General features: G+C 37.2%; 1 protein-coding gene across 1 annotated transcript; it reads left to right on the forward strand.

Annotated features, from left to right (window-relative positions):
- Window positions 1-276: 276 nt before the first annotated feature.
- Window positions 277-12431, forward strand: HNRNPLL (heterogeneous nuclear ribonucleoprotein L-like; the record flags this gene model as incomplete). Its single annotated transcript, XM_010184104.1, has 10 exons — window positions 277-362; window positions 2585-2681; window positions 2770-2842; window positions 6642-6713; window positions 8295-8512; window positions 8665-8786; window positions 9046-9247; window positions 10205-10262; window positions 10380-10478; window positions 12087-12431. Coding segments are annotated over 10 exons (1083 nt in total), but the record flags the coding sequence as incomplete, so codon positions are not given.
- Between the last annotated feature and the right edge of the window lie 1577 nt (window positions 12432-14008).

A 14008-nucleotide genomic window follows, 5' to 3' on the forward strand; every position in this document is an offset into this window, starting at 1 on the left:
ACACTCAATTCCCTCATCCAAGTCATTAATGTTTGTATGAGTAATTTGTACAGACGTTTTTTCCTGTTTTTTTTTTTTTTCAGATTTGACTACCTGTACTATATTAATCCATAAAAATGCTGTTCATGAATGTATAAATTGTGTAGTGAAAATTATAAATAAAAAGTTAATAAGCTTTTTCTTTGCTCTTTGGCATTTAAATGCCAATGCAAGAAAACGTTCTGTGGACCTAAGGTGTTTTACATGTGACTGAAATAGTTTTTTCTTCTTCCTTAGGATGTCTTGTATACTGTGTGCAACCCTGTTGGAAAAGTTCAGCGCATTGTTATATTCAAGAGAAATGGAATACAAGCTATGGTTGAATATCCTTTTTGAGTGTGATTTTTTTTTTCTCCTGTAGGTTCTTGACTGCAGATGGGATTTAACATGAGAATGTCAGAAAAATACTGTGTAATTTTGAGACCAAAATATATTTAAATTTCTAAGATATGGTAACTTCTAATTTCTATATGTCTGTAAGACAAAATAGCGCTTAACGATTTCATCTTTATAGGAGACAGTCATCTTGATAATGATGTTTATAGGCGGCCCTAAGGCTAATAATTACAGACATGGAACATGTCATAGATTTTACAATGTGTTATACACAAAGTTTCATGGCTTCTGCCTGTGTTGGTACTCAAGAAATGGGTAAAAGATTGCAGAGGTGCAGTTTGACTTCCTCAGACTCTTTTAAAATAGTTCTAATATACTGCTTGTTCTCCTATTCTGATTTTCATAAAGCACGAGACCAACTTAGGCCTCCTTGACCTGTTTATCATGTGTTGAGGAAATTCCCTGCTCTGTTATCCTACTGTTTACTCTATTTGTAGCATTAAGTTGTACATGGGATGAATGTTATGAGTTGTTAATGTGTTACTGTGGTTTGCAAAGTCCAGAGTCTGATATGGTTATGCCTTAGTTTGTAAAACTGATAGCCCTTTTCCTGAAGACTGATAGCCCTCCATTTGTGAGCTGTTACCTAGACAAAATCGTACAAAAATCTCAGAAATTCTCGTATGATTTTTAGATGCTACTGATATGGCAGACTTTATTAGTGGCTTAGTTCTATAGCACAACTTAACCGGCGGCCAGGCAAAGAGAATTACCCCACCTTCCATAAAAGCAAACTAATTGCTGTTTATCTATGTAGAGCACTTAAACTCTGTGTCCTAACAGACAGTAGTTGGACTTACTGTGATAGTGGGTCGAGTCTGTGGTAAGCGGTATTGTCTGGATCAGATTACTTGTACAGCTGGAGGTTATTATGCATCCTGTGAAAGATTAGAGTGGTTAAGGGGATTCTGCGCATACTCTGAAATGACCACACTTCTGTCCTTTGAATTAAATTCTGTGACATACCTTTTATTAAAAATAAAACCAACTAACAATTGAAGACTCACAAATGTGAGCAAGGTAATGCAGCAAGGTAGGTAAACAGTGTGTGTGGGGTAAAAAAGTGAGCTTCGAGACAAGTCTTGTCTGAAAAGTTCAAAAATTTACTCAAATTTCAGTGTGAATTGCCGTACCCATTGCTTTTGAGATGTGCTCTCACAGTTCTAGCCAGTGTCAAACAATTTCTTAGAGGTCTGGGAAGCTTAACTTTTCTCGCTGTTAAATTCTGCAGTGGACCTACATCACCTTGGAAAAAGTCGGGCTGCAGGAATGTGGTAAAATACAAGGGATGTGCTATTGATACAGACTACTTATAAAATTTCACTAAATTATATCAGAGGTTGGCTCAAAATGTCTTGTATGCTGCAAGGTTCAGGCTTCCTAACACCATACGTCATTTTTCTGCTAGTCATAGAACTAATCTTGGAGTATGTAGCGGATCTGAAGTGACCTACACATTGGAGCCTGGTACACGTGTCTGCCTTGAGCAGTGGATTTAAAGCAGTCTGCTTGTTGAATTTTTTTGATTCAAGATGATTCTTTGTTCTTTCAAAGTATCTCTCTTAGCTCTTTTATTTGGCTAACAAGCTAAAAAGGGTGTACTCTTTCTTGGTTCTTTTCTCTGTTAAGTAACTACTGAGTTCATGTCCTCCCTGCCCACAAGCCTCTAGCTAACGCTACCTGTGGGAAGCGATGCATTGCCCTAAGTCATGCCTTCTCGCCCCCAAGCTCTGATCCCTTCCCAAACAATGCAGCTTGAGCTTTCCCTTCAGACTTGCCCTTTGAATATGCTCTGGGCTTGCTGGTAACTTTCTGTGTCCTCTGATGAATATTACTAAATCCACCACAATATCGCCTGCAAACAGCATAAGCTCAGAGCATAAAGAAAGCTTGCACCTACATAATCCACACTAAAAAATTTATAGTGTATGAATGGTCTCATTATGTGTGGCTTACATCTCAAAAAGAGATGCTTAACATAAGCTGAGCTCATATATACTTGTTGATAATTTTGTATTGAAGTCTGTGTAGAGTTCTTGTACAGTATGCAATAGTGAAGTATCTGCAGGCTACAAAAATAAAGCCATGTCAGAAGAACAGGACATGAATGAGACACCTGGGGAAAAAAATCCTTAACGTGATGTGTTATGTTTGAATCAGTGTTTTGTGCCCAGAAGGCGAAGGCTGCACTCAATGGAGCAGATATCTATGCAGGATGCTGCACACTAAAAATTGAATATGCAAGGGTAATGCTTGGACCTTCTTCTTAAATTTTACTAAAACAAATTCTATAATCAAGACTTAATCTTTTTCACTTTTACTTTATTTGAACAGCCGACTAGACTTAATGTCATTAGAAACGACAACGATAGTTGGGACTACACTAAGCCATATCTGGGCCGACGAGGTAGGTTTTCATACGTTATCGCTGTAGATGTTTAACTGTACTAATGACAATCCTTTATGCGTGGTCAGGCTGTATCGCAATAGTCATTTCAAAGCAAGCCAGTGCTGCTGAAGGCTGTGTTCACAAGCCAGGAAATTAACCCTGAGCCCTAGTGCCCCCTACTGCCGTGTGCCTGAGCCACTTAGTTCAACAAGGAGCCCACTGCTTCTCCTTCGACAGGACTCTTTTCCCCTATGTTGGACAAGGCATTAAGAAGGATAGAGGACTTCAGCAGGCTGACTCTACACTTCATCATGCACCACATCGGCATCAGCAAAAAACCCAAACAAACAAACAAAAAAACCCTCTGAAAAAACTCAGACTTGCAATTCACCTTGTCTGCATACTGCATGCACCACCACCACAAGTTTTTAAAGGAGGACACTTTCAGTACTTCAGATTTGTATGGGATGAATAACATGTAGACTGTACCCATTCTGTTCAAGTTTGTATGTATGCTGGTCTTATTTCCCTTAAAATTACAACTGAAAAATTGAGAACCTCCAAAGTTAAGAACCTCTCTTGTTGATATCATTGACGTTGTAATTTTTTATTACTTGCTGTATGTGAGAGTTGCATTCAGTCTTAACAGTGTAAATATTGTCTAGTAGTAGGGAAATTTAATCCTTATCTGTAGATAGTTGGAACTGAGCAGCGCAATACCAGATAGATCCCCTCAGTTATGTTTAAGTATTAAGACAGGGAGATTCATAATTGGTACAGGCATACTGTCTCTTAAGTACTCAGCTGTAAAAATTGCCAGAGCTTAACTCATGTCAGTGGAAACTATGACTATATATGTAAAGACAAACTACTGTATAGCCTAACACCTGTAAAGTGTTTATTAAAAAAAAATATCTGTAACTATTTAGTGCAGTGTTAAGTAACTTATGTACAATACTGTTTGCAATGTAAAGTTAGAAAAGCAAAGACAATGTGTCCAAGATAGAGTATTTACTTCTCAAAGGCTATATAAGAACCAGGGCTTTGGCTGTCTCAAGTGATACGCACTTTCAAAGTAATTCTGCAGAGACGCTGGGCTTGTAAAACTGTTGTACAACTGAAAGCTTAGGTCTTGAATTTTCAAAATGAAGTTCTTGTAAAAAGTTAACAAGGGAGCTACAGTATTGGTTGCAGCTTGTAGATTATGACTATTTGTATCAGGTTTCCATTTTTTGGTCAAATTCCTGGATTAAAAAAAAAAAGGATTTTGAAGAAACTCAAGGGCAAGAAAGACATCTCTGAAGGTTTGAATTTGAAAAATCTGAAGGATTAATCTGACACTCGTATCTTTTGTTGATCATTGCACCGTTTGGATGTTGACTTGTAACAATGTGCATCTACTGACTTTATGTAATTGGTCTACAGGTAGATATGGCTGTATGAGCTAAAGTTCCCCAAGCTAGAGAAAACAGTGGAAAATGAAAAAGTTTGGATAGACATGGCTTGCCTTTTTTTCAAGAACTCTCACTGTTTTTGTTTTTCTTTTTTTACTTCGACAGCCTGTCTCTATTTTCTATACATCACTCTACTACTACACAAGAAAGGAAAAGAATTTTTATATACCTATATATATATATAATGCTATATTGTATATAGCACGATTTTTCATTTACTGTGGCCCAAGTCCATTTATCTAGAAAATGGGATTATAAAAGTTGAATTAATACTGAAGTGTACTTGAGAAATCAGGCATTTTGCCCATATTTTGCCCCCTTTTTTTTTTTTTGAGAAAGAGAGAGTTTTTGTATTTATACTTCAGCTTACTCTTGCAGCAGTTTGGCTTTTGTACTTAATGTGACCCAAACTGTAGGGATCTGACTGAGCAAATAAGATCTTAGCCCAAAGGAATTTTATTTATTTCTGAATTTATCCTTTCAGAATTTCACACTTGCCTCAAGTCTTAGGAAGGAAATCCATTTTGCTAATTTTTTTTTTAAAGAACTAGGTTTAATTCTTTATGGTAACAAATTACAGACTTCCTCATGATATTTCTCCAAGTAAACTTTCTAACAAGTGCCTGATGCTATGAACCCATACTGCAATAGATGGAACTGAAAAAAACCACCTGACTTAGTATTATACTTGCTTTTAGCCAGAAAGTTCAAAGTGTAGTTTGGAGCATTTCTTTTGGTGGTAATACCATCATGTGCAGTGATTCAAGGACTTGATTTTAAAAAACAACCAACAAGCCCCAAGCTTCAACTAAATTATAAAGAATCTTTCCTTTCAGAATTATTTTTGACACAGAGCAGTTCTCATGTTTCAGTGCCTGTTTGCACAAGTATTTGTACTGGCACAACTGAGAGACTTTGTTCAAGGAAGGAACAAGTATGGGGCAAAAAGAGGACAATGGACTACATACATTATGACGAGGAGGAAATATTTGTGAAACTGTGTTTTCCCAGAATCCTTTATTTGAAGGATATAATCCTTTACTATATTACTGTGTGCAGTTTCAAAGGATTTAGCTCCACAGACTGGAATTATAAACTTGGTTTATCTGAAAGATGATTTCTGCATACAGTTTAAATGCTCAGAATGCTTGATATGGCTGCTCATTTGCTTTCTAGAGCCAAGAACCAGAGCTGTTACCCTGAAAAAGGAATGGAAAAACAAAACTTGACAAAAGTAATCTCTCTTGGATATATTTGAAGGCATTCAGCACTGTTCTCTCTTCAGGCTTTATTGCCAAAGTAAATATCTGACTTGGAACATCTCCTCAGAATCCTGAGCAGAAAGGGCATTTGTGTTTTCATCTCCCACTGTTGTGCTGTCTAATGTGAATAGTTCCTGTTTTCCAGGGGAAATACCTCCAGCTGCATTGGGCTGGAGTTGCCATTTTCAGCAGTCATACTCACATTTCCTGGGAACTGTCGTAAACTGATAAATGCCTTGCCCCATCTTTTCAATATAGCTTTTTTAAGTGTGAGAAATCAGTTGTTGCTTGCCACAAAGAAATCTGGAAGTTTACATTTTCTTGGTCATGCCACATGGATCTGACTACAAAATGCAGCTTTGGCTGTGATGCACTGCTTTCCTCCAGTAATGTAGACTCCCTTGCTTAACTTTATAAGCTAGAGAGCTGGGTTTTCTTAAAGGATTGACCGTTGGTTAAGTGCATTATTCAGTGATGTTTTCCGTCAGTTGAACTGTTATGTGCTGCTGGTAATGCAATAATGTACAATCCTTTCAGCACGCCCTTAAATCAGTAGGTGTTCTGTAAATATATATGTACACATATGTAATGCTCTCTGTTTACTGATTATGAAACCATGTAATACAGGTTGTTGTTGGCTTATGCTGAAACTTCTTGAAAGAAGCCCACTTTGAAAATGTGTTGCTGTTGAAGCTAATATTATGATTCAGGTACTGTCTTTCAAAAGTACTGCATTTCAAATTTGTTTTAAGAGACACATGGGTAAATCCTGCTGTATGGTGTTATCTATACTAATGTGTGATGTCTGTTTAGGAAAACTATTTGGTATTTCCATAAACTTTATAGATGTCTGCATCTCCTCATTGGCCACTGCCCAAAGTCAACTTAAGTGCAATTTGTTATACAGATGGCAGTCTTTTAATTTTGGTGTCCCAGGGCTACAGCTTGTGGTTTTAGATGTATAATGAATGAAAATTGTTTATAAAATTAACAAGAACTCAAATTACTTTTTTGCTTCTTAACTAGAAGCTTTGTGTCTTAACTGGAGAAATCAAGTAGTTGTGCATACTAAACTGTTTTCTTTCCCTTCCTGCATGTTAGACAGAGGGAAGGGCCGCCAGAGGCAAGCTATTTTGGGAGAGCACCCATCATCATTTAGACATGACGGTTATGGTAAGTAACATAAGATGACAGGTGGTTATGATTTCTTTACATGTTAAGTGGAATTCTAAATATTTAATCAATGCTTAACTGTGGACCCCTGTTGCTGTCAGTCCACGTTCTGAAAATGCTGGTGATTCACTGAAATCTGTGGGCATTTATTGCTGTACCTCTTCCTTTCATCTATACTGGGAAAGTGGTTTTCTTCTAGAAGGTGGCAACATAGCTCAATCAATGGTTTCATGCAATGCAAAACTCTCTGATGCTCTTCAGTGCAGAGCTGTGAATTGTGGGCTTTGCGTTTCTTCTAATTCAGCAAATTCTGAAGAGGCATAGCAATGTGACTTGCAGAAGAAAGATGTTTTGGAATTAGTAAAGTGCTGCAGTTGTTACCAGTGCTAGCTGTAAGTGAAGATCTGCTTTGATGTGCTGGACCAAGACCTCAGGGTTGAGAAACCAATGTCCCCAGTTAGATGTGACTTTCCTAGATATTTGCTCTTAACTGTCAGATCCAGTGTTATTTGTCTTTCCTTTTTCTTTGCAAAGGTATTTATATTTTACAGTGTAGGTTGACCTTCTACCTGCTCTTTCCAAAGGTTCTCTAAATCTCCAGAATTTTCGCTATTCACTGAAGTTCTTTTTTCATTCTTCTGATACAGCCTTCTACCTTAACTAATGTGGCTGTCTTCTCCTATACTACTGTCTCACTCTCATTACTGCTTTTTTCTTGAGTAAAAAGGACAAAAGGTTCCTTTTATACTTGCCATATATGAATTTCACATTGTTTTTGTCTCAGAAGAACAGGGATCCTCTTCTTGGTCTGTAATACTGATGTTTTCCATAAACAGAATTATTACATACTGGTAATGTCTCTTCATTAAATCAAATCAAACAAAACCCAAACCAACAGAAATTGTTTATTTCAGTGAAACTTGTCACTACCTGTAGTGAAAAAACAAGACAGCTTCATTTTGCATTAATGCAGGATTTTAAGTATTGCTGCTTTAAAATGAACTGTTTGTAGAAAGGCAGTCTTCTGACTTTAACTCTTGTCTCTGGAAAGGAGCTGTGCCATGTCCTTTCCCAACCTCTAGCTGAAAGTTCACTCCTTTTGATTTGTTTCCCTGCTTTGCAATATTATTTCTTGGTGTCATGCAGCTCTATAGCAGACATGGCAATATTGCTGAAGGTTTATTTTATATTTCTTCTGATAGGTTTACGTTCAAGTATTTTGTATAGTGCAGGGAAGATACTATTTTCATAATTAGAGAAATACCTTTTTTCACTTGTGTATAAAAACAGCACCATCAAAAAAAGTACCATCAAAAAGCTCCTTTCATGTCTGATAATGCAAGATGAGACTTGGAGCATTAAAGGGAAATAGAAGAGAGGGGTTTTGTGTGTTCTGGTTTTTGTCTGTGTGTTTTGTGTAATTAGAAAAAGAATTAATGGAAACTGCTGTAAGGTTGTCATCCATCCCACTCTCCCCCTGTCCCCTCCTTAAATACGCAGTACGTTTGTGGGCTTTAATGCATGATTAAGTAGTGAAAGTTGTTTCAAACAATATGAAAGCATGCTCTATCATCTCCTTAGGGTCACATGGTCCTTTGTTGCCCTTGCCAAGCCGGTACCGAATGGGATCTCGGGACACTCCAGAACTTGTTGCTTATCCGTTGCCCCAGGCATCCTCCTCTTACATGCACGGTGGAAATCCTTCTGGGTCAGTTGTCATGGTTAGTGGGTTGCATCAGCTAAAGATGAACTGTTCAAGGGTCTTCAACCTGTTCTGCTTGTATGGAAACATTGAGAAGGTAAGGCATCATTTATTAGAAACTTAGAAACTACTATAGTGATCTTAATTGTTTTGGAAAGCACCTGGCTAAGGTGGTCTAAAAATACTTCCTTGCAAAACTTTTGGTTGGGCTGTTTGTTGCAATGTCATTTTTTCCCTCATCTATCCTAGGTGAAATTTATGAAAACTATTCCAGGCACAGCACTGGTTGAAATGGGTGATGAGTATGCAGTGGAAAGGGCTGTCACGCATCTCAACAATGTCAAGTTATTTGGAAAGAGACTTAATGTCTGGTAAATATGTTTTATCAGATTAGTCTAGCAGCGGGCAGATGGAATAAGGTTGCAAACAGACAGTATCCCGTTGTTCTGTTATCATTGTTGGAGTTACAGTTTCCAATTTGCAACTACTATTTAATTATTTATTACTATTTATAATATTATTTATTATTATTTTATTTCTATTAAAGCATGTGGGCCATGGATTGGCTTTTAATAAACTGTATTCTCTAATGTCTTATCCATCCTTCCTACATATCTCCTTAAATCCCAGTGTTTCCAAGCAACATTCAGTAGTTCCAAGTCAGATATTTGAACTGGAGGATGGCACAAGTAGTTACAAGGATTTTGCAATGAGTAAGAATAATCGCTTCACCAGTGCTGGCCAAGCATCTAAGAACATCATCCAACCACCTTCTTGTGTGCTGCATTATTATAATGTTCCCCTGTGTGTAACTGAAGAAACATTTGTAAAGGTAGGCAGTTGAAATGACTGGGACATAGGGTGCTCTGGGGGTCTCTCCTAGCTTTGCACGGTGCTACTTCTAAAAACAAGTAACTGTGATAGCTATAGCATAGAGACTGGAAGAGAACTAGTTTTTGAAATAGGTTTGTAGCCCCTCTATATAGAAGCTGGCATATTATTCACAATTCTGGCATTATTCTCTCAATAATTTTTAGATTTTTTTTACGTGAGAAATAAGATATTGGAAATCCAGTTGAGGAGCTTAATGTGATTTTTGTGGAGGAAGGGGAAAAGACTTACACAAAGCCAAATATAGGGAAGAGACTTACAATTCACAAAAGATTTAATGACTCCCTGGGATGATTCATCTAATGACTGCTAGGATATTTTGGAATGGAGAGAAACATGCATCTGGAACTGTTTGCACACTTGAGTCCTGAATGAACTCTGAGTGCTTAAAACATGCAATGCTGGGCCTCTCAAGTGGAGGCAATGATAAAACTGATAACAGTTCAGTGAGTTCTTTTCCAGTTCAATAAAATGATTTTTTTTCAGGCTCTATCTGAAAGTTATCTCTGGTTCATGAGTGGTGTGCTTGTATGTACAGCTTTTGAGCCACTGTATTGAACTGGGAATGTCAAAAAGAAGACCTTGTTTTTAATTAAATATGTTGTTTGGGGTAGCAGTGATATCAATATTGGAACAATTTTTGTGCCTATAAAATCGTATTTATCATGGGACAGCACAGGTCTAGAAGCCTTGTTTTGCATGCTGCAGAGTGATATTCTAAAGATTTACCCATCTAAACACATTTTTAAAGTAATAATTTGCCGTAAATTTTTGGAAGCTCTCTTAAAGAGTCAGTATTTTCCTTTTTGTGTGTCTCTTCCAGGAGCTTGGAATTTTTGCTAATGTGTTTATGTATATTTTTACTGGAGTTTTACATCTTATTTTATTTTTGTGACAGTTATGTGAGGATCATGAAGTTCTCAGCTTTATTAAATACAAAGTGTTTGATCCAAAACGTAAGTAAACTTTGACCTGTTTGGGAAGTTATCTGAATTCCAGTTTTGATAAGAGCATACACTGTCAGGAGATGTTACTGATCCCCACCTTCCCTTTTTTATTTCTCATTTTGACAGCTTCTGCCAAAACACTGTCTGGTCTGTTGGAATGGGAATGTAAGACAGATGCAGTGGAAGCTCTCACTGTACTTAATCACTACCAGATAAGAGTCCCAAGTAAGTCAGTTTTAGTGCTCTTGCTGATGTAAATTTTATTCTTGTTTTCTGTCATGTTGATACTGTCTTTGCAAAAGGTGAGGCTTCAGCAGCTCAGTCTGCAGCTAAAAACTGTGTTCTTATATGTTTATATGCTGTATTTATAGATATACATCTATTGAACTATATATATGACATATATACAGAATACAAATAGTATATATATTGCAGAATTTAATCTCTAGTTTAGGTTCCATTGGTTTCTATCTAAATGGCATTCTTTAAATGTGCTCCACAACTTTGAAATTATAGAAAGATTTTAAAAAAATGGTTTGGGATAAAAAGAGGGCAGGCAAGAAAAGCATTAAAATCCACTGTTGTCAAGATCAAACCTAATGGATAATGTCTCACTGAGGCTTTTTGTATCTTTCACAGTAAGTGCTGAGAAATCTGCAATATCTTTGGGCAGAAGATTCTTTTAAGTTATGCAGCTTACTGCTCAGAGTTAACTGCCCCTATAGTGGGTTCTCTTTCAGATCAGAAATTGTGAGGCCAAGCTGAATTTAGCTCCAAACTAGTAAGAATGGAGGGGGAGTTCACCTGCTAAACAAATACACAATAGGCCAGAACTGCACTGGAAAAACAAGATTGTTTACTGGATTAAATGGAATTTTCTGGGTGCTCACAGGTGTAACTTTGAATCCAACACAATGTCTAACATTACTTTAAGCTACCTTCTCCAAAGTAGTATGAATTTGTCTCCCTGTCAAGTGTTAACAGTTTAAATCTTTCCTATCCCCCACATACCCCTGTTTGTACACCTCAATAATGAGCCAACATTACTGCAGGGGCAGCATATTTTTTAAGATATTATTGATAACATAACTGTTCACAATTTCAGATTTATCTCAGTTTGGAGAGGTGATAACAGCTGAAGAACTTACTCTTTCAACATGAAAAAAGCAAACCCTAATGTAGAATCAAATATAGCTATCACAGGAAAAGACTATTTTAAAACAGGGGCTGCTGGTTTAGACTTGCTGTAGTAAGATTGTCTGAGGGTGGCTGAACCAGGAGGACATAGCTTCCATTACCTGAGAGGCAAATGTGTGCTGCCATCCATGGGTCTTGTCAGCCTTCCTAAAGAGAGGGGGCTGTTTTATGTGCTGGACGTCCTGCTGTTCTCTTCTCAGTCAACACATTAAATACTGTCCAGTGCCAGTCTGTCTTTGATAGAAGTGCCTTGTTCTAAGTCTTGACTTCCTTAAATCTCTATGCCTTTTGTCTTTGAAACTGCCTGTTAAATACTACTTTTATAAATAGTTCAGCTAGGAAGAGGGGCAGCAAAAGGCAATTAAACTCTTTCATAGGTATAGTACTACATTTAGAATTCTGTCTCCATTCCCTTGCGCACACATCTGTCACTTTGTTTTTATGCCTAAAAAATGCCGGTAGAGTATTGATAACACCTACTCACAGGTCATCTGGTGTCTGCGGGCCACTGGCAAGGATAGGTGGGGAGATGTGAGCCTCAAATCTACAGAAGTGGTAAACTTGTCGGATTATGCACCTGTGCTCATACTCATACAGTAAAACGCCCTGAGTATGTTATGTGTTTTCTCCTGACAGACGGCTCCAACCCTTACACCTTGAAGCTTTGCTTCTCCACTTCATCCCATTTATAGAGAAGAGGACAGCATGTTAAGAGCTACGTTCACCTTGATTTGCAAGTTTAAAACTTCACTTCATTCACAGAGCTCTAAAGTGGTTGTTCTAATGTTGCCTTGTTTAAACTTAATTCTAATATCTTTTATCTTGTTTTATAATAAATGGATGTTCCTTCATAAATACAAAACAGATTTTTTCTTTTTGCCTCTGAGAAGTACATGTTGTAAGCTTACTACAAAGTTTGTATTTCATTAGTGTAGTATCTTCAAATGTCAAAAGAAGTACCAGTAGTATAAACAAGATTGTTTTCTTCCAAAAATGAAATATATTTGCATTTTCGATAATGTTAAAGATTAGCAAGTATTTTTCCATTTGTAGTCTTAATTAGCAGATAGAACTATTACATCAGAATTTTAAATGTAGAACTTGTTTTTCAGTATGTTTTAAGTAGTGAAGTATGTTGCAATACTAAAAAGGTTGTATTTATAAAATGCTTTAATCGGGTTAATGTTGCACATACCGACTTTTTAGTAGTATAGATTTGATTTATAGTTCAAACAAAGCTTACGTAAAATTATTAAGTATGTACACATGTATGGTGTGAATTCATACTTATTTAAAGTGGTTTTGTTTTTTTTTTAATATTTTCCATTTGCGTTAGCATTATGCCATCTATAGCTAGTCCCACCATAGGGGCCTTTTAAAACTTAAAGTTGCAAGCCTGTATCAGTGTGTTCATCCTCATTTTCCGTAATTTAAACTTAAATCTTTGGTGTTTAACATATCCTCTTGACTTTTTTTTTTTTTAATAGTGGTTATGACATACTACATGGCAAAAGTTGGATTGTTTGCAATAGAAACTAAGGTGGTAAAAATAATTAAAACAAACAGCAAGCCCCGCCATACTCTCTCATACCTGGACAGCTAATTTGATGTTTTCTTTTGTCTGATTTATCTTGTACATCTATGATGGCCATGGAAGAATTCATAGGGTGAATAGACTTGGCTAGTCTCACACTGAGGTAATCTAGGTGAGATTCAGATAATGTAACTAATGATATGATGTGAAATTGGTCAGATGAGAAGTCTTTCACTGTGGGGAAGATTATTTGTTTTCTCCCAGTACTTTGAAACCTCTATTCTCTTTTCTAGAACTGGAGTTGTGTCTTACTTGAGCTAAGCCCCCATAAATGGGAATCCAGGCAGGAAAGTCTGAAAGCTGTTGCCCTAGGCTCCATGTTTGTCCCCTTTCTGAATTTGCAGCAGTTTAGGGCTTCTTTTAGTTCTTTTAGTGGTCAGAGAGAAGTTATTTTATCAGATATTTTTTGTTTTATCATAAAGGTTCTTTGTTCTGTCTTTGTGGATTTTATTCATATCCATCCTTTATGTAAGATTATTTGTGCAGTATGCTTGTCCTTGAGAGATTATGTTGCAGAGTGTTTACAGACTTGTGGGCGTTGCACGTCTTTAAATACAGACTGGATTTTCCCCATTCTTAATTTCAAGGCAAATACACTTCATTATAGGAGGGAAAATGGGTCAGCTGTCCTTCAGGTGTTCTCATCAACAGCGATTCATTTTTGCCCTGTCTACCTCCATTTTGTTCACGCTTCAGGTAAGGATTATTTCAAGTATTCACATCAGGCTTCTCATGTGTCTGAACTGGGAACTGAAGGACACCTGCTTTTTGGCGGCTCTTTCTGCATAGGGTTTGGAATAATGCTAGCCTCCTGTCTGCTAGGTGGCAAGCTGACATTTTAGGAGCACTGCTGATACTCTTTCAGCCTCAGTGCTTTTCCCCCAGAAACTGCTTCCAGAGAGCTCCAGCATAGAAAGCTCTGTGCCAGATCTTGCTACTTGCCAGCAGAAATGCTGGGCCGGAG

The sequence above is a fragment of the Mesitornis unicolor genome, unplaced genomic scaffold (genome assembly GCF_000695765.1).
Source record: "Mesitornis unicolor isolate BGI_N332 unplaced genomic scaffold, ASM69576v1 scaffold6845, whole genome shotgun sequence".
In the NCBI taxonomy this organism is placed as follows: domain Eukaryota; kingdom Metazoa; phylum Chordata; class Aves; order Mesitornithiformes; family Mesitornithidae; genus Mesitornis; species Mesitornis unicolor.